Source organism: Blennius ocellaris, assembly GCF_963422515.1.
Source record: "Blennius ocellaris genome assembly, chromosome: 11".
Taxonomy (NCBI): domain Eukaryota; kingdom Metazoa; phylum Chordata; class Actinopteri; order Blenniiformes; family Blenniidae; genus Blennius; species Blennius ocellaris.
Window position 1 is genome coordinate 6,950,017 of NC_137660.1, and position 27,970 is coordinate 6,977,986.

At 42.6% G+C, this 27,970-nt stretch overlaps 1 protein-coding gene across 1 annotated transcript in view; it reads right to left on the reverse strand.

Annotated features, from left to right (window-relative positions):
• The window catches only part of LOC308136977 (solute carrier family 23 member 2), a gene marked incomplete at both ends in the record, with an annotated part of 85,311 nt that overhangs the window by 37,292 nt on the left and 20,049 nt on the right, over positions 1 to 27,970 (reverse strand). Inside the window, 3 exons of the mRNA XM_080505533.1 lie at positions 182 to 363; positions 2,058 to 2,241; positions 7,812 to 7,969. Of these exons, the coding sequence (XP_080361659.1) occupies positions 182 to 363; positions 2,058 to 2,241; positions 7,812 to 7,969 (524 nt within the window). The remainder of the gene's footprint in view (positions 1 to 181; positions 364 to 2,057; positions 2,242 to 7,811; positions 7,970 to 27,970) is intronic.

The following is a 27,970-nucleotide window of genomic DNA, read 5'->3' on the forward strand; positions in this document are numbered from 1 at the left end:
GTACCCTCAATATAGCCACTAAGAACAACAGCTTGAGGCTATACAGCCCACTCGCTCACTACAACCTAAGGATGAATGAAGCTGAAAAGAGTGAGAAGAGGGTTTTGACACTTTTGTCGGTCTTGAGAGACCCGTTCCAATTTCCTGACAACAGACAAAAGACAAAAGAAATCCAACTCACAGAGCAGCAATTCCCCAGTGACCACCGGACTTCTTTCCAGCTTCAATGAACAGCGACAGGCCAATGAGGTTGATGGTCGGAGCGATAGCCAGGGGGCCAATGAATTTGAGGACGAGGCCCACCAAGCCGGAGAAACCGAGGACGATCTGCAGCAGAGATGACACCAGGATGGCTCCCTGGATCTGGGCAAGTGAAGAAAAACAGAGAAATCCAGCACATATGCCACTGCACCACTTCAGATGAGAGAAAATCCACCCCCCCCACCCCCCAAAAAAAGGAAAAAGATTATCTTGTCTTTAGGCTTGTTTTGCATTTATCTTTTTTTTTTTTATTGCTGACTTATTTCTGTGCACCCTCTATCGATTTCCCAAGATTTCAATTTAAGGCCGATTATTGTTTACCCTCTCTTTTCTTACCGTTTCAAATACATCCAGACCTACACTTGGAAAACTGTACCCAGAAAACCTATTACAAACTCTTTCAGGTAAATTTCTTTCAGGTCATCACCATCTCATTCATTGACAGATGTATGAAACCATTTGGGGTCGAACTCCTTCCTATGTAGAATAGAACTAGTATAAAGGAAATTGGCCTATATTGTTTGAGTGCTCAGGCATTCCTTTTACTACGACTAAAATCAAGTTTATTTTAACTTCAGACATGTTGGACTTGCTCTCTACCTCGTCTTTGTTCCCAAACTGGAAAAAGCTGATGGTTGGAGACATGGGTCGAATTAAAACTTTGATTCTGAACTCTTGTCACATTTTGTCTTCATTATGACTTTAACTAAACTTTACAAATCGGTTTCCTTTTCTTCATCGAACTTCAGACATTTTTTTGTTTTAATTAGTGTTTCAAATTTATTGGCATATTAGTCAAGGAACACTCCTGGACATATCCTGGTGTTAAAGGGACAAAAACCAAGTGTGTAATCATTGTTAGTTTTGCAGTGATCAGATATAGTTACTTGCCCAATAAAGGATCAATAGATTTACTAAATAGATGAGACACCAGCTGTCATGTGGAGAAATGTCAACATATTAATACTTATATCAGAGAAGTATGACAATGCAGGCTATTTTGCGGATGTTCCTGGAGACACGGACGGACCAGGAAAGTCAGCCAGGGTGAAGAGGAGCGATCAATCACCGTGTTGGGCAAGTCCAAACACAGGAAGAATGAAAACAGTGCTGCACATGTGGAGAAAATCTTCGTTCAACACACCCAAATAGCTTTTAATTTCTCTGTCAGAGATCCGTTTGTGATTGACCACCTGAGGCTTCGTCTTCAAACACAAAACCAAATCCCATCAACCTTCTCATCATGACTGTAAAGTCATGAATCAAGTGAAATTATTTTCTGCATGGTAATGCATGTATGCAGAGCTTCATCAATCTCCATAGGAAGGCGGCACCTGCTATGACTGTAAATGTCACTCGATAACATCTGTGACTGTGTGAGTGGAGAGAAAAGGCATGTGTGCTGGCAAGCAACAGGTGTCATCAATAAAGGCAGGCGACACTGAAATGTTTCACACGCCGAGTCACAGATGGGGATTATGGTCTTTAGGAACAGCTTTAGGAGGCAAAGATCAATTACAAAGAGAAGAAAAAAATGAATTGAGGGTGTTAACACGTCACCAATGGTGTTGTGTTTTGGGTTTAATGCGTTTGAGAATCAGAATGAAGACATAAAGATGTGTTGATCTGTGGATAGCCTTATGGAGCATACTGCCATGTAAGCTGCGTCAATACATCTTTTGAATATGAGCGGGAATTTTCAAAACCAGAGAAATATATTTGTGTATGGATTTTTATTTTAGTTCGCATCCTACCGGTGTGTGTTTTTTCACCGTGACAGTGGATCCCTTCCATACCTCACGGATCCGCGACATCCAGACCTCGTCAGAGTTTTCCGACTGCAGTGTGCTGGTGCCGTTCTGCATCTGTACGGACATCATCACGGGGCCGGTCGGCGCCGGGCACTGCCACTTTGGCAGAGCGAGGATGGCCAGGGTGGGTGTGATGAAGCTGAAGGTTCCTCCCTGAAGGATCGGCAGCCTGCAAGTCGTAAGCCGGAAACAACACAACTTCAACTCTGAAGGCACAAATTATACAAAGTGCATTTGTTGTGTTTGGAACTGAGCTCTGTGCTGCATTGTACGGTTGCAGGATTTTTAACATTTAAAAACTATGCCAGGTACTCAGAGATAAGATGAAGATGAAGGCAGGTGACAGACCCCCTCTCTGCCCTCCTGGACTGCCACATCCCACTACCCCCCTCACTCTCGACTCACCACATGCTAAAGTACTGCTTGTAGCCCTAACCATCGCCAAGAAAACCATACTCACAAACTGGAAATCAAAAAATAATATCAGTATACATCAATAGAAAAATCTGCTGTCTGACTATATTATTACGGAATCTCAGTCAACACTCCCTGAATTGATGACAATAGAACCCCAATTCCAAAACAAACTCATTCAATTTCTACAAAATGGATAATTTCCCTGTTTCTCTTTTGCTCCTTTCTATGTTACTATACAAACTATTTCCTTTCTCCTCTGTTTCCTCCATAAACATAACCAAGTCACACTTAGTATTTCATATACAAGCATGCACATGCTCACACACACACACACACACACACACACGCACGTACACATTATGTAAATAGTATTTGAGGAAGCACTTGTTTGTATTACTTTTGTATATAGAATGTATTGTTCATTTTCACACATCTTTGGAATTGTTTACTGTTTTGTATTGTTTATCTGCACTACCTTAAATAAAATAAAAAGAGAGAGATAAGATGAAAAAGAAAATGTTTCTTCTTTTATTATTTTTCATCAAAGCCCCACTGGTCCAAATATCTCTGGTGATTAAGTTGCTGGTCTTGAACAAACTATCTTTTACCTCCTCTTGTAAGTAAGGCTGTCTTACTATTGTCATTCACAATTATATATCTAAAAAAAATAAAAATTTGAAAGCAAACCGCAGACATCTCTCTGCTCTTTTGTATACCTGCGGGTGATGTTACTGAACACTTGCCAGGTTGTCACGAGGAACTTTTACAACGATGACGGGTGTGATTACTCTGCGCAGTATCAACTGGCATCAGTGCACAATTAACCAATATGGATACTCTAAAGTTCAAATATATAGACGTGTGCATTGCGACGTGCATAAATGCTGTTTGTTTGTTCGTTTTTCTTTTTTCCATTAGAAATATTTCTCACATAAATGAAATAAATCGGGAACAGTAGTGTTTTCATTTATCCCCACAAGCAACCAGTGGACGAATCACTTTCCAGGAGGAGTTTCAGTTTGCACTGTTGTGATCGCCTGTAAACCAGCAAACGTGTTTGCTACTAGAAATTGATCCCATTTCATATTCAAGCACAACTACAATACCTCACCGTATAAAACTGTGTGTTAAGTTTATTCTCAGTGAAGAGATTGTTTTGTGTTTTTTCTCAAGATTGCTGGTTTAATCTAAAAAAAACAAAACCAAACAACTCAAACCTTAATTTAATGCTTTCATTTTCTGTGTTTATAGTTTGACTGATGAACCCTGAAACCGTTTATGATGAATAAAGATGTAAACATTGCTTCCATGTTGTTTAAAGTCAATGTTTGTACGGAGTGCTGTCGTCTCTGCACGTCTTGATGCGTACACACATCATTCTGTCTCCATGTCTTTGTGTGGGCTTGTGCATCGTGTGAAGAGTGCAATAAAAATAAAGATTATGTTTCTTATTATTCAAAGTCGGAGAGCTTGCTGGGCTCCTTCTTGGTCCCTTTGAGCTTTTTGCCAAACTGTGTAGGTTGAGAACATTACTGCAGGGTATTGCAGTGAACTGCACAGCTGCACCAATTCCTACGTAAATATGAATTTTGGAAAAGTACTGCACCGAGGGTAAGACATGAACTTCAGAAGGGATTATGGGAATCAATGTCTCAGTCCTAACACTAGCCCTACGGGGCACTCACAAGGCTCTTGTAAATCTTACAACTCATTCAGCTGGAATGACAGAGAATTCTGACTCACACATTAACTCTACGTGAACCACTCGGCACTGTTTGAAGTTCAGTGAACCTCAGGTTTGTCATGGCACAAATATTGTAGAGTGACAAGCACTTCTAAGTGAATTTCAACTGTAAACGGTGACAGTGCAGTCGAGGACTGTGCACCTACCACTTAACCGGCTGTAAGCCCTGACTCACAAGCCAACTTCAACCAAGAACACACACACACACACACACACACACACACACACACACACACACACACACACACACACACACACACACACACACACACACACGTATTTATGCATGTAGTTGATACTTTTATTTGTTTTGCTTTCACTCATTTCCTGCAGATTGAGCTCAACCACTGGTTCTACTTGACTTCCTCTGAGCACGACCACAGTCTGCACCCAAAGTCCATGCAAGGATGGCAATTCCCTGCAATGAGTCAAAACCTTGACGTATGTCCACACACAGGCGTTTTCATTGATGAATTGCAGACAATTTTCAAACTCGACAATGCCAAGGCCCACTTAAACATCATAAGCTTTTCTGAGGCCCGTCCCAGACAAAAATCTAAAACCTGATTGAAACACCAGACTAAGATCATTTATTCTGCAACATGAACATGGTTTGATGGAAATGTAGTGCTTTTCTAATCATGCATCCAGATGAACAAAAACTGATTTGCATGTCTTTCAATGGAATCATTGTTCTGTACAGTCCATCACAGCTGGTCTGTTTGAGTCACTTTTTTTTTTCTTTTCTTTTCTTTTTTACAGAATCAGAATGAAGTCCATAATCATCCACAGGATCTCACCCACATCTAAGTAACATTTATTTAAGAAACACATGGAACCAATCAGGTGCAAACGCTGATTAAAAATCAGTCATCACGCATCTGCATTTTCACAGTATTCAGCCCAGACATCCAGGAAATAACTGGGTAAAATATCTGAACGCTCTGTGTTTCTCTCCTTCAATCGGAGGTCACAATATCCCATCCAATCCAATGTAGTGTTGACATCTCCCTGTTTTTAAAAGTAACTACGTTAGGTTACAAGTAACTTTTTAGTTACTTCCAGCAGCTGCTGACAACAACCCCCCCACTGCCTCAACATGGAAATGACAACAGGTTTTGCCAAAAACTGCTTATCCCTGCCTCCTGCACCATGTTTTTACATATTTAACCTTTGACCTTCATTCTTTGTTGTATTTATATCTGACTCACACTTTTATTATCACATTTTTACTATTACTGGTATTTATTTACCCAGTGATGTAGTTGTGGTCTGTTGTTGCACTATTTTCCTATATATTCATGTATTTATTTGCGCTGCTGCTCGTTGCAAACCTTTAATTGACCAACACTGGACCTCACACAAGCCCATCTATAGTGGTGGCCTGGTTAGAGGTCAGAGTGGCACAATTGGGATCAGAAGTTTGTCGGTTTGATTCCCACGGCAGACTGGTCACCACTGTGTGGGTCCCTGAGCATGACCTTCCCTCACACACCATAATGTGGCCCCACATCTGGACGGACCTGTCAAGTGTACTGTGCCCTATTTTTTTTAATCCCCACTAAGAACACAGAGATTTGTAGTTCAGCCACTTAACCATGACAACAAAACCTACTTTACCCTGACGCCCACCTATGGAACTTTGCGATCTGTTTTTCGATTAGTGAAAAGAGTAAACTACAGACACAAGCAATTAGCAATTGTTTTTTTCTCTATTTTTCATAGCTGACACTTATATCCAATAATACGTTTCTTTGTCGTGTGGGTGGGACGTAATCCGTAATCTGTCCAATCAAAAGTAATCTCAGTGCATTTCAGGTGCTATAAAAACATATTTGATTCAAACCCGGAAGATTGTAACGTCAGTTAATCCTCTCATTTAGACTTTTACATGCCACTTGTATTGGTAATGAACTGACATATCACATATGTGATATGTACACTCTGCTTTTTAATTTAAAAGAAGAGAGTTGATTTATTGCTCAGTACACTCCTGAAGGCATCATTTTTTTGTGTCACTGTCTGATGGCAAATATTGTTTATACGACAACATTTCAAGTTAAAACACATTTTTTTTGCATTTTCGTTTCAGAAAAGCTGTCCGTATACATGGCAACTTTTTGAAAACGATGTTCATTTACACTGAAAACAATGTAATTATCATGCCAGGTCACAAGTTGGTGGTGTTGTGATTTTTTTTTTTTTTTTGGAATGAAACCACACACACACGCCAGCAGAGAACAATATGTGATCAACTTTAACAATGGTGCGTACACAGACATTCGTAAAGACAGACAACGAAGTTGGATTGTTATTACAACTGACTCTTAACTATAAAACCCAAAACACTAAGAAAGTTTTGTATTTTCACTTGAAAACAATGTTTTAAAGACTGGAAATCAGCAGGTCAATTCTAACAGTCTTTGACGAGATCCACCACAAATTCAGTTGACTAAAATTGTCACGGCGGGGAGCCGGCGTGTGGAGTGTCCTGAACCCAGAAGCAGACCTCAAGCAGGAAGTTGTTTGCAAACTGTAAATGTTTATTGAGGGAACAGGGAAAGGGGAGCTGGAACGGTGACGGGACCCGGGGGAACTCTGGGGGGCCTCTTGGAACCGGGACTGGACCCGTGAGAATCTTCAGGGGGGGGCCTCTCGGGGATCTCGGGCATTGGGGGCCTGGGGAACTCGCGGGCTTCTTGGAAACGGGGACGGGGCCCGGTGAACTCGCGGGCTTCTTGGAAACGGGGACGGGGCCCGGGGGAATCTCAGGGGGGGCCTCTTGGAACCGGGACGGGACCCGGACGGGGAACTTCTGGGGACGGAACCGGGATGGGACCGGGACGGGGAACTTCTGGGGACGGGACCCGGACGGGGAACTTCTTGGAACCGGGACGGGACCCGGACGGGGAACTTCTTGGAACAGAACCGGGACGGGACCCGGACGGGGAACTTCTTGGAACAGAACCGGGACGGGACCCGGACGGGGAACTTCTTGGAACAGAACCGGGACGGGACCCGGACGGGGAACTTCTTGGAACCGGGACGGGACCCGGACGGGGAACTTCTTGGAACCGGGACGGGACCCGGACGGGGAACTTCTTGGAACCGGGACGGGACCCGGACGGGGAACTTCTTGGAACCGGGACGGGACCCGGACGGGGAACTTCTTGGAACCGGGATGGGACCCGGACGGGGAACTTCTTGGAACTGGGATGGGACCCGGACGGGGAACTTCTTGGAGCCGGTGTCGGAACAGGAACGGGAACCACCCCGGGGAGGACACTCACCCCCCCGGGGAGGACAACACCGACGCACCTCCACACGGAGTGAAGACTAGCAATCCTCTGGCACCGGACCCTCCTCCCTGCAGGGCTTAAGACTGCTTGACAATCAATTATCTGATTGCCTGCAGGAGTGCCAGAGAGGATCCGGTGCTGGAGCGAGGTGTATGACTCCTGACAAAAATGTCTTGAAAACATGAATTATTACAATTCAGATGACTAAATTAGAGACAAAACTAAAACAAAACTACCACTGCCCGATTAACTCGTTGTATCAATGCATTGCCGTCTCACCGTGTTCCAACAGCTGTTTGCAGCAGCGTGCACATCCCAGACACAAAGAATATGGTGGAGATGAGTTGGCTTTTGGCGACGTTGTTGTCCTTGATGCAGAGCGGCTCGGCCAGGATCAGCGGGACGGCGATGATGCCGCCAAACGCCAGGATGTAATGCTGCAGAAAATAAAAAGCGCGTCAACATCCCTGCGGTATTGTAACTGGAGGAAAGGAACTGGCCTTACGAAGGAAGGAAATCAGAGTTAATTGATGGCTTTGGAAAAAAATCCTTGGGAGGATCAGTTGGATTCTGTGGCTGAAATAAAAGAGATAAACATAGAATTGACCTTCAACACAATCATCAGCACAGATGTTCTAATTGGAAATGTGAGATTCATTCCAAACCGTGTTTTCCGCCGCAGGGGAGCAGGACACGTTTCTAAAAATGTGAAATGTGTTGGTAATTTTCAGATGTCATTGTTTATTTGATTCATAGAGCATATCCTTTACCAGAGGCAGCAAAGCTCCCAGAGCATGATGGTACCTGCACCATGCTTTACAGTAGACCTGCTGTAATACATTACAGTACAGGTGTAATTTGGTTTGGTGAAGTGTGTGATTGTTTCCTTTATGTGCCTTTATTTCAGTAGTTATATCTTTACTGGACTTGGAAACTCAGTCTAAATATATTTCCATGTTCAACATGAGGTTTTTGACTTTCTGACATTGTGTGTTTTTTATTCCTCAAGTGTGTTGAAATCACACTTTAAAAATTTTTTTTTTTTTATATCAAGTTACAATATCCGGCCAGATGCTACTCAGGAGACTTTGAGAAACTGCTGCCCCTGCTTTGTCCACAGGGTATGCACTCTTTCTTCAAGAGTACCGGTAATGAATATATTATTGTGAGTGAAGTAGCACTGCAGCACACTGTGAGGTGAGGTTGTAACAACATGCACACTGACAGCTGAAGAAATAATGTGTTTTGAGAAGCGACAGGCTTTTGCCAACATTAACATTAATAATATCAATAGTTTAGAGAGGATTTTCAACATTTCTGCAAATTTGAACAGTGGAATTATTTGTTGAACTTAATGGTAAGCTATATAGAATAGGCAGTAGTGTAGTCCAGAATATATGTGGGCAAACAGTGTATGTCCACTTGTTTTTCAGTCAGCAATGTATACACACAATTACTAATCCCCCAAAATGCACTACTCAGCAATACCTGTGAGCCAGATTTCCTTTTTATTTTTTACTAGGGTGATGAAGCCACGATCAGTCTGTTTATGAAGGCTGACGAGTCAATCAGTGGCACAGTATGGCGGTGTGAGTATTACTCACCGATGTATAAAATTTTGTGTTTTACAAATTTCTGTTTCTAAGAAATGGCATTCCTGGAGTGCTTTAAAAGTATGAAAAAATCCAGAGTATACCCACTTCTCCGGCGACCAATACACCACTGATGATGAGGAGACAATACTGGCTGTAAATGTAGGAAATATTGTTTTTTGTTTGTTGATGTTTTAAAAAAAAATTCTATTTCACTCTATTCAACTGTATTTGTCATTGAAACTTTTTTTAAGTTTTCGCAATAAGAAATAAAAAAAAAAGGCTTAATGTATTCATAATGAAAGTCCAGTGCAGCCAAAATGAAATTGGGCCATTTGTAAGTCCAGGTCCAGTAACGTTTGACACTTGCGTATTGTATTAACAGACGATGAAGCGTTTGCTTTTCAGGGTAACTATCAACTATGTAACTACCAAGTCCATAGAGAACATGGATTGAGAGTCATGACACTCTGGAGGCAAACATTGTTGCGTCGACTCGTGCATGTTCTGGAAAACCTTTTACCACGTCATGGTGTGCATGTGCAGTAGTAGCATTTCAACAAGGAGACTTTGTGAGCCCAAGCACTTTCACAAAGTTCCAACTTGGGAGCTGTTTACAAAAAGTCGCTTTTTCAGTAGCGATGAGTCCCGTTGCCGTGTAAATGAACACCCAAAACACAACGAAAGTTTACGTTTTCACTTGAAATCTTTGCTGTGTCACGATGTTCATCTTTGACACGGAGCTTTGTTGGTGCCACCAACGGGGCTTTCATGTTTATTGTTGACTACTGACAGTCTTTGGATTTGCGTTTGTTGAAAGCACCATTTCTGATGCTCTGTAACACTGATTCACTCACTGGAAGGATGTCACTATCTCCTGAGGGCTTTTAGGTGCAGATTACTTTTTAACATCACAAGTATAGAGCCAACCAATGGAATTCTGATGGTGTGGTGCCTCATAATGAAAGCAATGAGTGGTATGTTAGTTTCATGTGTTTATGGACACAATACTGGAAAATGAAGGTAATATGTCATTTGGGCTGACAGAGGCGTGAGGTCAAGCATAATATCCTTCCTCCTAAAATGCTTCAACTCAAAGCTTTGACCATCTTGACAAGGGAAAGCGGGAATGTGTGTTTGCTGACAGGCTTGACGGGGGTGGTGGCAGTGGAGGTTGGACTTGCTTTTGATTTGAAAGAAGGGGGGGGGCACACGAAAAAAACCCTGAATTAAAGACAGATGTTGATAGGTCTCACAAGATTTATGAGTGTTTTTTTTCTTTCCAACTTACAACTCCCATATGTCAACAGATGTCCGAGGTCAGTTTAATGTCGCACGGTAGTGAGGAGGATTCCTTGTGAAAGATGGCTTAATTTTCAGCCAAAGTTTACATCAAACACTGACAGAACCGTTCCACTTTTCAGCTGTGTAAACCTCCGGGTGTTTATAGGGTGCACAAGCAAAGTTGGATGGGTTTGAAAATGTAATCTGTTACAATCAGCCTGTTGTTGACCACCATAAAATGTAATTATCGAGTTAGTATGTATAGTCTCTTTTTTAATGACATGTAAATGCACTTCAAAAAGAGTCTAGAAATATGTGTTTCGAACGCCAAAATGAATACAATTCAAATATCAAATTTGTTTTCATTACTTTGGATTACTTTAATACAAATCATATAAAGACAATTTGTTGCTTGTTGAGTGTATTATTTTCGAGAAACATTTAACATGAAGTGAGACACTGAAAACCCAAAGAATTCCTAAATCGAGTGGTCCTATGTTGAATTAAAAAAATGGAAAATTAAACCAATGAGCTTTTTGAATGAAGGATGCTCGACCAAGGAGAAGGACTGAACATCAATAATAAAACCTTCAAATCCCAGTCTGTTGGCAACACTGTTGGACAATTAGGTTTTCCCTGTTTGATGAGACGATGCCTGACCTCTGGGCAAATCAGTATTCAGCTGTTTTCATGAATTTAATTGAAATACTGTGACAATATTAATGATCTTTATATCAGAAAATCTATGTAAACTGGCTCGAAAAAATCTGTCAAAACTGTCAAGAATTTCTGAGGTGAATTTTAACACCAATGACTAACAAATCTAATTTGCTAATGTTGTGAATTTAGATCTAAAATTGCGATTCCCAAAATGTAAAATGCATGAAAACCCCATAAAGCAGAGCGCTGCATAAAGTCTAAAGTCTAATGAATGAGTGTAGATTGTGATTGTTTTGTCGCCTTTGAAAGGTTCACTGAGTAAACGTTACAGTTCCTAGTGTTAAGACAACAGTTAAATAAGATTGCTTATTTGTCAGCAGGTAAACATGTCAGTTTATGGTTTAAATTAATATATTAATTAATTGCTATGATATTCCAGCAGTGAGGCCAAAATAAAAACACGAGTAGGGTTGATGACATGCCCATTAGCAAACGCTAGCTTTAGTATTTCTGCATGTAATAGCTGTAGAAGTTTCTTGAAGTGGAGTCCTGGGATGTTGGCAGCAGAGGGCTTGAACTGTGAAGTTGAACCTTTCGCAGATGTGAAGTCAAAGCGATGTTGGTTAATTATCCGGGGGTGAACACGTTGTTAACACTGATCGAGGCTCCGGAGGCGTTTCTGTCGCTGTCCCATTGTTTTGGTTTTGAGCCGTCAAACATTGCACTGCGTGTGCACTGTGATGCTTCTGCTGTTGATCATTTCAGATTTTAAAATATGTTCTTGCTAAGAAACGCTTGTTTAAAAAAAAAAAAAAAAAAGAAAAACACAAGTAATTGGATTATACTTTTGTTTTTTCCTCTGCTGTGATGGATTCCATATTTTTTTTTTGGGGGGGGGTATCCTAATTACGTAATGCAATCCATCAGCCCCCATTACTGAAAGAATAGTGACACAAATACATGTTTGTAAAATATCAGCATGTTCTACTTATTCTCACCATGTTTTCAAACCCAAGTCATGATGGGAAAAGTAAGCATTCAAATCCCTGAAAAGTTCTTTAAAGGCGATGGAAATGTCTCCAGCCTTCATCTTGTGAAACACATCACCTCCAAAGAGCCAGGGATGGCCTTGTTTGGCACAGCAGACCCGTGGTAAATAAACATGTTAATTTCTTGCATCTTGTTGTGTCCAGCAACTAAGAGCCATGAGCCAGAGGTGTTACGTTTTCACGTCTCCCATCAGTCGGTGGACGTCAGTGATCCCATACCTCTCCGATTCCCTGGAGCATTGCCTTCAAACCTCACAAACATGCTCATCTTAACATGGAGGAGGGGGAGCTTACACATAAGACACATTTATGTCACGAGTTTGTTTTGTTTTCTGGTTGGCAGATGTGTCCAACCAATAATTTCATTGGTGAAAAAGTGTGAAAAACCTAAATCTCTCTCACAAGATAATGGCGTAACACCTGTTCACAGCATGTTGTCTTTGTAGCAGGAACACATAATATACACAGAAATCCCTGGAAAATGGTGCCATGTGACTTCAATGAGTGACTCATCCCTGATATAAAATTAGGAGCTATTGCACGTCGACCATTTGGCATCTTTCTGTCTTTCTTCAGCTTTTGGCTTAGTGACAATACCTAATCAATCAAAGCGAAAAGGGTGGCTGTGTTTAACATATATAGTCTCAGCAATCCAAGTCGGCCATGAAAAATGCCTTCACACATTCGACTTAAAACTCGTGCACAACACTGGGTGTCTGATCAAACCAGCAGCCTTGGATAGAAGGAAGACTCTGATCCACAAACCGAGGTCCTGTTTACGCGATGATTGAAGTGAAAAGGCATTATTTTCCTTTCAGAAAAGTTTGGCGTTTACACGCCAACATTTTGAAAGCGATGTCCATTTACCCGAAATCCATTTACTCATTTTGTTACGAAACCTCACACTCATGCACGTCGAGAACTTTACACTATAAACATTAACAGTGGATTGCTATCGGAGAATATGGACTGGCAGTCATGACACTCTGGAGGCGACCATCATCATTATTGTCCAGCTACTATTTATTACCACCGTAATGCGTGTGCATAGTAGCAGTTCTTCAGAAAAGTGGCATTTCGCCCATTTCCATGGAAACAGATTTTCAATTTTCAAAAACTTCAAAAACTAAATTTTGTTTGTTTGTGTTTTAAATGACTACCTTTCTAATAAGGAATCTGCAAACACAAATTGATGGCAATTAAGGGAGCGCTTGTTTCTCTGCAAAACTAGATCATGGCATCTCAGCCATAAGTATACACTGTACAAACATAATAAACAATTCTGAAATTCAATGCCTTTATGAACCACAGCTTAGATTAACTGTGCTCCTGAAAAAGTGAACATTTTGGTTGATGACTACAGAGAGATATAATTGAAGTCAGGAGATCAGACACATAAAGATTAAGCAATAATTCAACTTGAGACTGTTTTTGTTATTCACAAGAAGGGTCTGCTCATGTGAATCACAAAACAAGAGAGACTGATTGGCTCCCATCAAGAGATTTGGATTAAGATATTTTAGAGCTTTTGAGGTATTTGCTCGTCCAGTCCCGAAAGCTTTAAACTGACTCGTCTCATATTGAGACTGTTAATAATTGTTTCCCTCAGCCAAACCTTAAGACCTTTCGTATGGCAAAGTTTAAGAAAGACTGAGGGAAGAATGATCAAGACTGAGAAGAAGTTAACTGTTGGTTGTAAACCGGTCAGATGACATCAATTACTTCTTCGTTGTCTGGGAGAATTGTGGTTTGGCTTGGATTAAATAAAATGAGGGTGTGCGTCAGCCTGATATCCCTGATGCCCTCAAGCACTCAGATAGAGTGGCTGGGGAACCGTGAGATGAGGAGACAAATGTGTTCAATAACAGCTTCCACATCTGTCCACTGTTACGACTCTGAGATAAATCAGTTGAGGTAAACCAGCATGAAAATATATTTACTTTGTTTCATTCTTCCTCTGAAGTGTTTTTCCACTGACTGTTGTTCACAGGAGAGGTAATAGGACCCAAAAGTTGCACCTCCCCTCTGTTTTTATGAGCTAACCTTTCTTAAACTTGGGTTTGTGGTAATCTATAGTTTTTTTTGTTTTGCTTTTTTTTAATGTTGTGAACCATATATGCAGCAATCATTGTGACAGTGAAATGAAATACAAGTATGTCCTGTCCATGGGAATCTGGCATAATTCCAGAGTTCTTTGGAAAACTCAGTCTGTCATTAATCTTCTCAGACAAAACAACAAAGCTACCTTCAAGATTCATCACTAATTACCCACTGTCTCTCCAAAAAACTTCCGAGTAGTCATCAATCTATTGTGACCTTTCAACACTTTCGTCAATCTCTCTCTATACATACACTTTTTTATGAGGCATTGTTGAATTTTTTTTGCAAGATTAACACCAGCCTTTAACTTATTTTCATATGTAAAGTCTTTTCTATCTTTAATGCATTTCAGTGAAGTTTCTTGTTACCCTCAAGTGATTAAAAAAATAACAGCAGATGTTTCAGTCTTTATTTTCATTAACATGAGTTCCTCATTTGAATGCTAAAAAGCAATGTCTCTTTGAAAAAGTGAGTCCGAATATGGAGTTATCATTCTCAATTGGTTTAAATCTTGTAGGCAAACAGGATGGTTCTCTAATCAAGCTAAATTACGCATCTGCTGTGGTCTTTCTGATATATGGGTTCCCCAAAGTACCACCCTCGGCCCACTTTTGTACACGTATCATTGTTTCCACTTTTCAAAAAAATATAAAGGTCACTTGAATTTTCCATATTTGAGATTTATGGTAGCTGTAAACTATAGTGCTATTCTATATAACTATAATGGTTGCCTCTCAGTATTCAGTGTGTCTTTAAAATGGGAAATTAGACGTTTACAATAGTGTTACAGTTGAAACACAAAGAGAATAACAAAACAATCTTGAACCTGTCAAGTTTGTACATACTACCTAAAAGAAGAAAATTCATGATCTCACTGGAAATGGGATTTTTTGAGCAGTAAATGTCATTATTAAGGCTCAAGAATAAAAAGAAAACAATTTAAAGTCGGCAGTAAGTTTCTTTCCTCCTGTATTGTTGTAGCCCAATTAAAAATAATGTTGTGTTTTGAGGACTGATCTGTGTTTGAATCTTTTTTTAATTTTAGGTATGTGCATTTTGAAGAAAATGTAGATGTTGGCTTTTTTTAATAAATGACAAGACTATTTTTTCAACTGATATTTCTGTTAAAAATCTATAAAAGTTTGACCTTGGCTTCAGCAAGTGGGGTTTGAAGAAAGGTAGAGTTAAAGATTTTAAGTTTTAGGTTAAGCTTCCAAGCCTTTTCTTTCAATTGGCTCGGATTTGAGAGAATCATGTTCTTGGCTGGACTGTTATACATTGAGACTTCCTGCAGAGCTTATTTATTTCTTCTCACCTCTTTTTTTTAACTCCATCAGCAGCCAGACTTTAACAGACACCATCACATCACAGCTTCTATACACCAACCTCCTGTCCATTCTTTGTGGAAATTGCGAGGGGTGAGTCGAGACGAGTCTTTATTTCTCCACGCACAGAATGGCAGCTGTCATGTCAAAAATCCCTGGGGTGTGCTCCATTTCAGTGCACCACACCTCTTTACTCCTCCCTACGTCATTTAACCACAAAAAATAAAATAAACAAAAAATAATTAGCCCTGCTAAGCAAGTCTGACCATTCAACCATAATGACTGCATCACACAACCGGAGGAGTAGGTGCAGGCACTGCTATTGTGGCACCTGTCCATTTGGCGTAACCCACATGGGGGACTGCACCACCTCCACTGGTTCCTGGTTGTTTATTCCCCACGTCCACCACAGAGTTCCGTATCTTCGCCTCCAGGACTCAAAATGGGCCATCATATGGAGACCGAGTTGGCTAATGGTGGGCATTGTGCCAAATGATGACTTATCTCGCCACCATCGGATAGGATCAGGGAAGGCATTGATGAGCCAGAACTGGGGAAAAAATGTGGGCTGCTTCTTAAAAGCAGCTGCTCAGCAGCAACTATCCAGCCATTTGGCTCTGGCAGGAACTCTTTGGGGACCTGCAGTACATGACGAAACACAAGCTCAGCAGAAAATGACTGCAGATCCTTCTTTGGGGCCAAACGCAGGCCCAGCATGACCAGTCAATCCAGTTACTGCGTGAGGGAGGCTCGGGGAGCAGCTTTCATGGTGTGATGGAAGTGCTCACCCTGTCCATTTACTTGTGGGTTTCGTGCTGTGGTTTGGTGAAGTTTAACTCCCAGGACCAAAGTCAGCCCTGTCCACAGCTCAGAAGTGGACTTTTGCTGCTGTAATGGGCCACCCATGTGGATATGAAGGCACGTGCCACCTCAGCTGGTGTTGTTGATGAGAGAGGAATGATCGCTAGCCATCTCGTGGTCCTGTCCACCATAGTGAGGAGGTGAGTAAAGCCTTGGGAAGGGGGAAGCAGACACACCAAGTCCAGATGAACATAGTCCAACCTTCTCTAAGGCATCAAACATGGCAGCTTGGTACTCCACACACACACACACGCACGCACGCACGCACGCACGCACGCACACACGCACGCACACACACACACACACACACACACACACACACACACACACACACACACACACGCACACACACACACACACACACACGTTTCTCTGATGCTCTCACCCCTTGATGCAATATAGAGTGTGAATGGAAATGAAGATCTGATGTCATGATCCTGCAGGTACCATGGGGCAGGGCTATCCGGTAGAGACATCACAGAGGAGCGTCCTCCAACTGTAAACTTGTAGTCTGGATTTCTGAATCAGCTTGCTGGTCATTAGTCATAGCAGCGTAGTCCACAACCAGCTGCACAGAGTTTACTTGTGCCCTCAGCCACTGCATTGTTTTTTTTCCAACCACATGCCAAATGTCCAACGTAAACAGCTGTTTGGTGAAGAATGAGAGAGGCTGCCAGGCTCCCGCCACCCACAGTTCACATACCGCTGTCACTGTGTAATCCCAGTAATTGGTGATGAGCACCACCGACACCGCTGAGGAAAGATGCGTGAACATAAGGTGCAACCTTGGTCTTCTCAAATACCAGCATCAGAGCCTCGTACAGGGGGGCACATCGGAGGCGCAATGAAATGGTTCTAAAAATGTACTATGTCGAGTACTTCCTGCAGAGGCTTGATGGTTTGAGAGACAGAAAAGTGGCGATCGCTTCCACCTTAACCGGTATGGGTACCACTCCACATGAGGAGACATAGTGGCCGTGAAACTCAACTTATGACAGACATTTAGCCAGATTCACAATGAGCATGGGCTGATCATTAAGTCTCAAAGAGCTGATGTAGTTTCTCCACCAGGTGGACAGAGATGGTAAATGGTACTTCACCTATATAATACTATCTAGGAGTCCCATAACGTTTACCCATCCACAGGCTGCGACGGTGGTCAGGTGGAGATGAGAATCAAACCTGCAAGATTCCTACCAACCAAGCCATGCCGCCCATAAGAATTCCCACAGGGCCTCCATCAGGTTTAGGGACCATGTGATAAGTGAGGCCTATATGTTCTGTCAGAGGACTCTAGAATCCCATCCCAACCTGAACCCAGAAGGGACGGGAACCAGGAGAGAATCCCAGAGAGCCAGAGAGCATGCTCCAGAGGATGGCATGGCCTTGGGAGCAGCAGGACAACATTTGTCTCGGACAGAGCAGGGTTCTGCCTCAAACTTGCAGAAACTGATGCTAATGTGTGGTGTGTAATGGTGTTTGTATTCAATGAAATTGTGAAACTCGAAGCCACGTCTGTGCCTCTATACACACCTGCAGTGGAGAAACCCAGAGGGCAAGGATGTCTTGCTACAGGGGCCTTTATGTCACAATACTTCACATATGTAGGACAACCAGAAATGACTATGACTGAGGATTATTTGGACAGCAATAACACACTAGCACATGTTTTTATTTGTTGAAGTTAAAAAATGAATGACTGATTAGAAAAATATTACAACAATAATAAAAAACACAATCGGAAAGTATTTAATCAACCATGAATGTTGTATGAAATGTTCCAGTGACATAACTAATACCTTCACACTGATGATCAACCACAAACAGCAGAGCATACTTTGAAATATCACATCATGATCAGATTTGAACTCTGAAATGCAATAAACTTAAATAAAGGCATCTTTCCCCCAACTTTCTCACTGAGTCAAACAGGCGAATGAATATAATAAAAGACAACACACTTCATGTTATAAATTGCTGACTCGCGACCAACAAGCACTTACGTCTTCATCCATGTGTTGGCACTTCTTTGTAACTCACTCAACAGCTTGATTCAAATGTCAAGGCTTCGCTCCAAAATCAACTCATGACTTTCTGATATTCTGATTTCTTTATTTCTTTTCAGTGCGGGGAGTTTATCTACAAACCCACTGAAGAAGGGATTTCTCTCTTCCAGCATGAGCTTTTTGCAGTTTTGGTCTTGGATTTACATTAGACCAATGTGAATTTGTTAATAATTCAAATTAAAGTGCTGTAACTTGTTGGGATATTTGTATAGGAAGTCTTGGATTCCAAGTGAATACTCACAATGATTCACACTTTATTTATTTTTTTCCCCTCATTTTTTATTTTTTATTTTTTTTTATTAAAAGAAAGGCATTTTTAAATACATTACAGTCATTCGAATTTACTTTTATAGAGAAAATAGAAAAGCCCAACATATCCACATGAGCAAGCAGGTGTGTTTGCGACTGTGGAAAGGAAAAACTCCCTCAACAAGGAGAAACCTTTGCAGAAACCAGACTCAGAGGTGACGGCATTCTGCGGACCGGTTGGGGTGAAATGATAGAGGAGAGGAGAGGAAAGACAGAGACAGACTTAGTGGGGAGATACATACATTACCCTTGTTAGTGCTACGTACATTTTTTTGTTCTTGCCCCCCACTCCCCAGGCCCCAGCCAGGCCCCACCAGGCCACTACGGGATCTCGTCCTCCACCAATCCAACTGTGAATAGGGAGGGAGAACCACTACCACTACTCACCCCGGAACACGGTGGGACCACAGCGGGAGGTGCTGGGGGGAGCCCCCACCCCCCCCTCCACCCTGTGGGGTGTTGGGTGCATGTGGATGTGTGTATTTGTGTTTTGAAGAGGTGGTGCAATGTGTGTGTCTCGTGTGCGGTTGAAAATTGAGGGGTAGCGGGGGCCCGGGTGTTCTACCGCTGCCCAGCGGCAGAACCCCGAAAGCCAGCTGATCCCCTCAAGACCCTGCGTGACTAAGTGTAGTTAAAATTGTGGGTGGCGCAAAGTCGGAGGAGGGGCAGACCACAGTTAAGTGGCCTGGACCCCCCACCCTAGGCCCCGTCCACTGGCCCCTATTGTTGAATGAGGTAAGGTGAGGTAAGGTAGGAGGGGCTGAGAGGGAGAAGGTCCCCCTGTCGCTAGGACTTGGCCCAGCTGGACCCCCCGCCCCACCCCACCCCGAAGTGGCCGGCTTTGAACACGGTGACCAACATCCACTCCGACAAGGCACCACAGGAGGACCCGGACAGGAAGCCCCCCCCCCCCCCCCCCCCCACCCCACCCAACGGCCGAAGAGCAGAGTCTAAGACCCGCATGGCCCAGCACGAGCCCGGCTGGAGGCCAGCGGCTAGGGAGCGTAGACCCCCCCCCCCATAAATTAGATGCCACAAGTTACAGGTGGCTTGCAGCTTTGTCCAACTATAATTTTAAGTTGCAGTATAGAGCAGGCAAGCAAAACCTAGATGCAGACGGTTTATCTAGACCAGTGGTTCCCAACCTTTTTTGACCAGTGTACACCTTGAGCTGGTTTCCATGTGAAAAGTACCCCCTCTCTCGTGTGTGATTATTCGCCTTAATGTGTACTTATATTTAACCCTTTGTCTTTCTATCTATCCAACTGCTCATTTAAATAAAACAATTATTGTGAGTGTAAAAACATACCTTTTAATGAGACACTTGCGCTTGCTTGTCTTTCATAAGTCTTTCATAATTCCTTTTTTCACTGGGCTCCCCTGTGCCTGCGTCCGAGGCGACGGTAGCAGTAGCGGTAGCTGGACGTTTACTCCTGCCTAGCCATGCATCCATGTTTACAGTCGGTATGCAGCTAGAGTTAGCTAGCTTCGCGAATCGTGCGCGCCCGCAGCAAGAACGTGAACCTTTTTTTTTTTTTTTTAAAGCGCGCCACTTTATAGTCTTTTCATATTATGTGCATTGTAGTGTTACAATCACTGTGGACGAACTGCTACTCATGGAAAATAAACGTATGGCCTTACTAAAATTCATGATATAATACAATATAATATAGTATAATTTTTTTTTTTTTTTGTGTGGATACTGTAGGCTAATTTATAATCTTTCTGCGTACCCCCTGCAATACCCTCGCGTACCCCTAGGGGTCCGTGTACCCCCGGTTGGGAATCACTGATCTAGACGTCCACATGGTGAACTTGTAAATGATGTCCAGTCTAGGAAAGAGCAGGAGCGTGTAAGCCAGTTTGTAGAGCGTCACCTATTTAACACTGACAACACAGAGCTTGTAGATAGTGATGTTGTCCAAGCAATCTGTCAAAACCATCTTGTTAAAATCTGAGATGACAGTCAGGATAGTGGCGTTACGCTTGTAGAATCACTTACCATCTCAGCTGACGCAATACCAGACCTCTATCTTTCCGAAGAACATGGCATACCTACCATTCCTGCTTTGTCCCAAGTGGAACTGAGAAACAAACAAAGAGCAGACTCGACAATCAGACAAGTTCTTGAACAAATCGAACATGGTCAAACACCTCCACCAACTGCAAGAAAAGAACTCCCTGACCTTCCTCTCTTGCTCAGGGAACTCAATCGATTGGAAATTCATGATGAGGTGTTGTACAGAAAGAGACAAGAAGGAGACAAAGTGACGCACCAGCTCGTTCTTCCTGAGGAGCTTAGAGCTCCTGTGCTCCAAAGTTTGCACGATGATATGGGCCACTTAGGAATTGACAGAACCCTTGATCTGACCAGAACAAGATTCTATTGGCCACGCATGGCAACAGATGTCGAACAAAAAGTAAAAAAATGTGAACGCTGCATACGAAGAAAGACTCCTCCTGAAAAAGCAGCTAGCCTGGTCAACATAACAACTACTCGACCTTTAGAGCTAGTTTGCATGGACTTTCTCAGTTTAGAACCTGACAGTAGCAATACTAGTAACATCCTCGTAATGACCGACCATTATACTAAATTTGCTTTTGCATTGCCTACCCCTAATCAAAAGTCCAAAACGGTTGCCAGGTGCCTGTGGGATCAGTTCATCGTCCACTATGGCATACCTGAGCGCCTACACAGCGATCAGGGTCCTGATTTTGAGGCAAAACTAATAAAAGAACTTTGTGAGATATCTGGCATAAAAAAAATAAGAACCACCCCTTACCACCCTAGGGGTAACCCTACTGAAAGATTCAACAGGACTTTACTTAGTATGTTAGGAACGCTTGAGTCCAAACAAAAGTCCCATTGGAAAGACTATGTCATGCCGTTTGTACATGCATATAACTGCACACGTAGTGACGTAACAGGGTTTACTCCCTACGAGTTAATGTTTGGCAGAAAACCCCGATTAGCAGTTGATCTCGCGTTTGGACTTCCTCTCAACAAAGACCAAAAAGTGACCCACCTACAATATGTAGAAAGTCTCAAGAAACGGCTTGAGGAAAGCTATAAATTAGCTTCACAAAATGCACAAAAAGTGGCAGACAAGAACAAGGCCAGGTTTGACCGCAAAATCACCGTTTCTGAACTTCAACCTGGGGATAGGGTTTTAGTAAGGAATGTGCGGCTGCGTGGTAAGAATAAGCTTGCTGATAAATGGGAGAAAGACATTCATGTAGTAATCAAACGTGCAGGTAACTTACCCGTTTATACTGTTAAACCCGAGTCAAAACAAGGTCCCTCACGAACTTTACACAGAGACCTTTTGCTTCCCTGCAGTTTCCTCCCTGTTGCCACAGCAGATACGCCTGAGCCAGAGCCTATTCGCCGTCCTAAGACACGTCAAACCGCTGCCATGGAATGCAGTGATGAAGAGTTTAACGAACTTGACAATGAACAGTACGAACTGATTCAATGGGTTGTTGATTCCCCATCTGAAGAGGTAACGAAATGTACTACTGTAAATGAGTATTCGAAACCTTTGAAGACACCGGACATGACAAACCCACCTGAATGTGACTTACCAAAGTCCACTGCTGATGTAGAACCTGAATTGACAAAACCACCTGAATGTGACTTACCTGAACCCACTGCTGATGCAGAACCCATCATGGAGACAAATGCAAATGAGGATGAATTTACCAAGCCCTTACCTGTGGATACTATTTAGGAGGGAGATGATACCGAAATGAACTTTATGGAACATGAAAACATGACAATGCCGGATGAACTTCCTGAAAATTCAGTTGAGGAATCAGGAAACAAATCAAGCGACTCAACTGATGAAATGGACAATAATGAACCCATTACAACTCAACCAACAAGACGATCAGAAAGAATCAGACAACCTCCGAGAAGACTTGAGTATCCTAATTTAGGAAACCCTCTTGTGACTGTTGTGAAGTCACTGTTCCAGGGGTTGAGTACAGCCTTTACAGAGTCTCCTAATAGTACAGAGACAACACTGGATGCACATGCAACGAGACGTGCATGATATTTAGCAGGGGAGGGTGTAACCCAGTAGAGAAAATGGGTCGTTTTCTCTTCTTTTTGTTGTATTTTTACATTTGTGTACTTCTATTTTGAAAATGATTTATTTTGAAAAGAGGAAGTGTGATCCCCTCGCTCACACTTTATTTTCCTGTTTTGACGGTCACATTGGGTGATCGTGACCTTTTGATTTGTTAGAAATAATATTAGACCCGCCTCCCGAGCTGCGGACTAAATCACGCACTGGTTTATCGGTTTTTTTGCACTCTCGGAATGAGAGAGACAAGCTGTAGACGGTCCGAGCAAAACATTTTGGGTCGTCTGTGGAAGGAGCACAAGCTGGAGAAGCTGCCGTGGCGTTCCTTGCTTGTTCCTCTGATACCTCATCTTGGCTAGTTTTTCATGATTAAGAAAACCCTGGATGGAACCACCTTGGATGTTCTCCGGACGGAGATGGCGAGCCTGTGCCCAGAAGTGAACTTTGAAGAGCAACCTTCCTTCATGCATTGCAGAGTGGTAACACCCTAAGCTGCCACTTAAAGGACAGGAAATCGAACACTAAAGACAATTGACTTGACGAAACGACTAAAGAAGACTAAACTGAAATACACTGAGCTCAGTAAGACTTGGGGGTTTATGTTCCTTTTTGTTGCATATGCCGGCTATGCCTACTGTTGTACATTTAAAATGTTTATTGTTGTGTTTTAAATAAGATTTCTTTGTCACACTCACTTGTTGCCCCCAGCCATTTCATCACATTCACTTAGTTCCTATTGTAATCCTTTCGAGCCTAGCAACTGGTCTATACTTTAGATTATTCCGTACCTACATAACGTGAGTCAGGGGTTACACACTCATGTACTGCTGTATTATATCTGGTGATTCCCAGTGTCTGGTGTTTGCTGCTTTACTAACTGTCCATTTGTGGATTGAGGGCTATGTTGAGGTCTCCTCCAACTATAAGTGTTTTGTCAGAGTGTGTTGAGAGGCTGGTGAAGAAGTTGTGATAGAAGGAGGGGTCGTCAACATTTGGGACATAGAGGTTTGCGATACACATCTCTATGTTCTGAAGAGAGATATGAATAATTATAAATCTTCTCTCTGGGTCTATGGTTGTATCTTTATGAGAGAATTGCTTTTTATTGCTGATTAATATAGCTACGCCTCTCTGCTTGGAGTTATAACCAGCTGAGTATGTGTGAGGGAATTGTGGTGAGATCAATTTGTGATGTCCTGTGGAAGGTGTGTGTGTCTCTTGCAATAAGACAATGTCTGCCTGTAGTTTATCCAGGTGTTCAAACACCTTTTGTCTTTTTTGTTTGTGTGCCCATTCCACGTACATTCCAGGTGACAAATCTGAACATGTTCCTAGCTACACTCATCTTCTAGGTGTGTGTGTGTGTGTGTGTGTGTGTGTGTGTGTGTGTGTGTGTGTGTGCGTGCGTATTTGTGTGCGTGCGTGTGTGTAGCTGTGTGTGTGCGTGTGCCTGTGTGTACGTGCGTGTGTGTGAGCATCTGTGTGTGCCTGTGTGTCTGTGTGTACGTGCATGCGCATGTTTTTAAGGTGCCTAATTCTGACTGGTTATTTGTCGACATAGGAGTGTGTGACCTCATGACAGTTGGATTGTGGTGTCGTGGTCTTAGTGTGGCTAAAACAGTGGAAAAGTGTTACTATTAAGACAAGGGAGGGGGTGTAGAAATAGAAAGTAGGAAACCAAAACCCAAAGAAAGACAATCCCAAACTCATAGGTGACGTTCGTGGTGATGTGAGGAGTGCCTGCTTTTTTTTTGAAAGTCATGTAAATATATATTCCAATATATATACATACATATACCCACATATATACACATACAAATATCCCAGCTTTTATAGTGCGAGTTCAAGATGATTAATCCTATAACATTGGACCTCAGTAAACCTGTGATGTGTGCGGCTGTGTGTGTGTGTGTGTTAGAGGGGATGTTACTCATTTATGAGGACCATCAGTAGAGCCAGGGGGTGACAGCGGGGTCCCGGTACAGCCGGCCGTTGACGTAGAGCCTGTCCACTGTGATGACGGCTCGGGATCCTTCGGCGATGAGCTTCTTCCTCACAGGAAACAACAAGCGGCGACGGTCTAAGATCTCCTTCGGGAACTGGTCGTTAACGCTGAAGTGCGTCCCTCGTAGTTCCCTGCCGCGGCTCTTCACCAGTTCTTTCTGTTTGAAATGTTCAAACTTGGCGACGATAGGCCGCGGGCGCTGGTTGTCCTGTCGTCTCCCTCCCAGGCGGTGGACTCGGGCGAAGGTGATCTTGTTCACGGTGTCCTCGGGAAGCTTCAGGTGCTCCTGGATGAATCCTCGCAGCGATGTTTCCGCGTTTTCCTCCTTGCGTTCTGGAAGTCCCGCGAAGACGAGGTTCATGACCTTATTCTCCCGAGTCAAACCGCTCAGTCCCTGGTTCAGCAGGTCCATCTCACTTCTTAGCCCGATGTTCTCTGCTGTGAGATCCGCTACCTGCTGTTGGCTGAATTCCAGCGACTCACGAAGAGCTTGGAATTCACGGTGGAGCACCTCCACCAGGGCGAGACGGGCGTCGAAGCTGGACAGTGTTAAAATTGTTTTGATTTTGATTTCATGCTGAATAACAGCTCTTCAGGAAAGTTGGAGCTTCCCCCATTTTCATGGAGACAGACTCCGGACATTTTCCAAAAGTTCCACCTTGGGATCCACTTTTTAAATGGCTCCAAGCCAAAAATGCAACAAAAGTTTTGCATCACCTTAAAGTAAACAAAACTCCGACAAAACTCCGACAAAACCCTGACAAGACGATCTGTCATGCTGAAATAGGATTTTTATAATGTGAAAGACAATTCTTGCCACTTCAGCTGCAAATCTGATCAAACATTAAAGAAAAGTTCCACAGCATTGGCAATATAAATACACACATTAGGAGCCTGATTAGGAACCAATTGAGATACAATCACATAATTTTATGATGTCGTACACAGTGACTTCACACAGGACTTTATTTGGGACGCTTGACTTCACCAGATTTAAACTTGACAATCGCCAACCAATTAATCCTGAGCACATGTTTTTAACTGCAACTGGACACAAACCACAGATTTGTTCAGCCACAAGTACCACCAATGTACCACCTGTCAGGGATTCCAGGTGGACCCAAACACAGACTCCCCAGCTGATACAGAAATATAATTTATTTAAGAAATTAAAGTCCAGGGAAATCAAAATCCCAAAACCAGAAAATCCAAAAACCAAAGGGTTAGGGTTAAGTCCATATTTCCCTTTATTGAAACGAAGACGCAAACTTCACTTGAAACGTTATGTATTAGTGGCGTAATTGTACCCATTTTTTTTACACTGGGGAGCTGGAACCGGGACGTGGACGAGCAGGCCCGCCCCTCCCTACACGCAGAACACGCGCTGTGCGTAGGGCCCCGCGATCCATGGGGGGCCCCATTTTGCGCAAGTGAATTTAATTTCCCTCGGGATCAATAAAGTATCATCATTCTCTGCAAATGCGCAAAGGATGCGCGTGCATTTTGCCGAGAGGCGTGCGTAGAGCACCGCCACCAAGTCAGCCCGAGGCAGGAGAGAGAGAGAGAGAGAGAGAGAGAGAGAGAGAGAGAGAGAGAGAAAAAAGAGACGAAAGCGCGAAGCATCACCATCTGACCAATCAGCGGTCAGATGGGCCGGCAGGCAGTTGTTTACAGGTAGAGAGTAGAGAGAGAGAGAGAGATGGCTTCCAAGCGTCAATACAATAATAATAATAATTATTATTATTATTTTGTTATTGGAAGGGGGCCCCCAAAATAAAATCCTGCTTAGGGCCCCCACTTGGCCAGGGGCGGCCCTGTGGACGAGACAGATTGATGAAATGACAACCGGAGGCTTAAATACACTAGGAAGGGGTGGACACAGGTGGAACTCAATGACGGGAGCAGACAGAGGGAGAAGATCATTGGTTGATTGGAAACATGAGGTGAGACACACAGGGGCAGACAGAGACTTGACTTTTCTTTCAGCCGTAGTGAGGCCAGGTGAGTATCTGAAAAAACTGATATTTCTCTGTGTTTGGGCTGCGCATTTACACACAAACGCTGCTATGACTCACCATAAATTATGATTCCTGAAAACTCAGAGATCTGGATAAAATCCATGTCTCTGTTTACATCTAAGGGCGGGTAGGCGGATATTTCTGTCACAATTCGTGACATCCTGTTTTTTTTCCAGGATTCTGATTGGCTATCATGGCTGCATGCTTCTTGCTTGCCCTGCTCCCTACAGGTTTGGCTGCTCAGAGCAGATCTGAACTAGCTGTATCAGTGCAAATGATGATTTTTTTTTTTTTAATATAGAGAGGGATATATCCATCTTTAAAAAAATATATAAAAAATAGGTACGTATAAACGTGGCTTCTGTTTCAACACTCTGAAAAATCAATTGGGTTGCATCTTTGTCATTTTCATTGAAGAATATGTTCCACAGAATGCCCTGTATATTGAAATTGCTCAATTTCAGTGTGTGCACTGTTTCTAGTGGCTTGCGTTCCTACATCTTGTGCGTCTTCCTACACAAATTGTGTGTGTGTGTGTGTGTGTGTGTGTGTGTGTGTGTGTGTGTGTGTGTGTGTGTGTGTGCGCGCGCGTGCATATGCATGATCTTTATTGTTTTAAACTGTTTCAGACTTAAAGTTATGTTTTGGTGTCATATATTCAACATTTATTATTGTTTAGGCGAAAAAGTATTTATTTTCTAAATATAGTGTGAGATATCTGGAAGCTTTTTATTGGACGATTGATACCAGACTAAAATAAACTAAAGTTTCTAGCACAGAATTGAACCCTAGTGACCGTTTGTCACTCCACACAAAACTCGTCCCATCTCAAAGACCAACACAAACACACCGTAGATTCGATGAGACGCATCAGTTTATTTACCAGCCATAAATACTGCTTTTCTCACTGGCTTCCACATATTTTCACTCAGACAGAAACATGTCCTAGTAATAGTAACGCACAGCAACTTGGAGAAGTAACTTTAATCTTATTACTGGTTTGGAAATAGTAATGCATTAGATTAGTCGTTACTGAAAAAAGTGGTGATATGAGAGTAGCACGTTGCTAATTAACACGTTA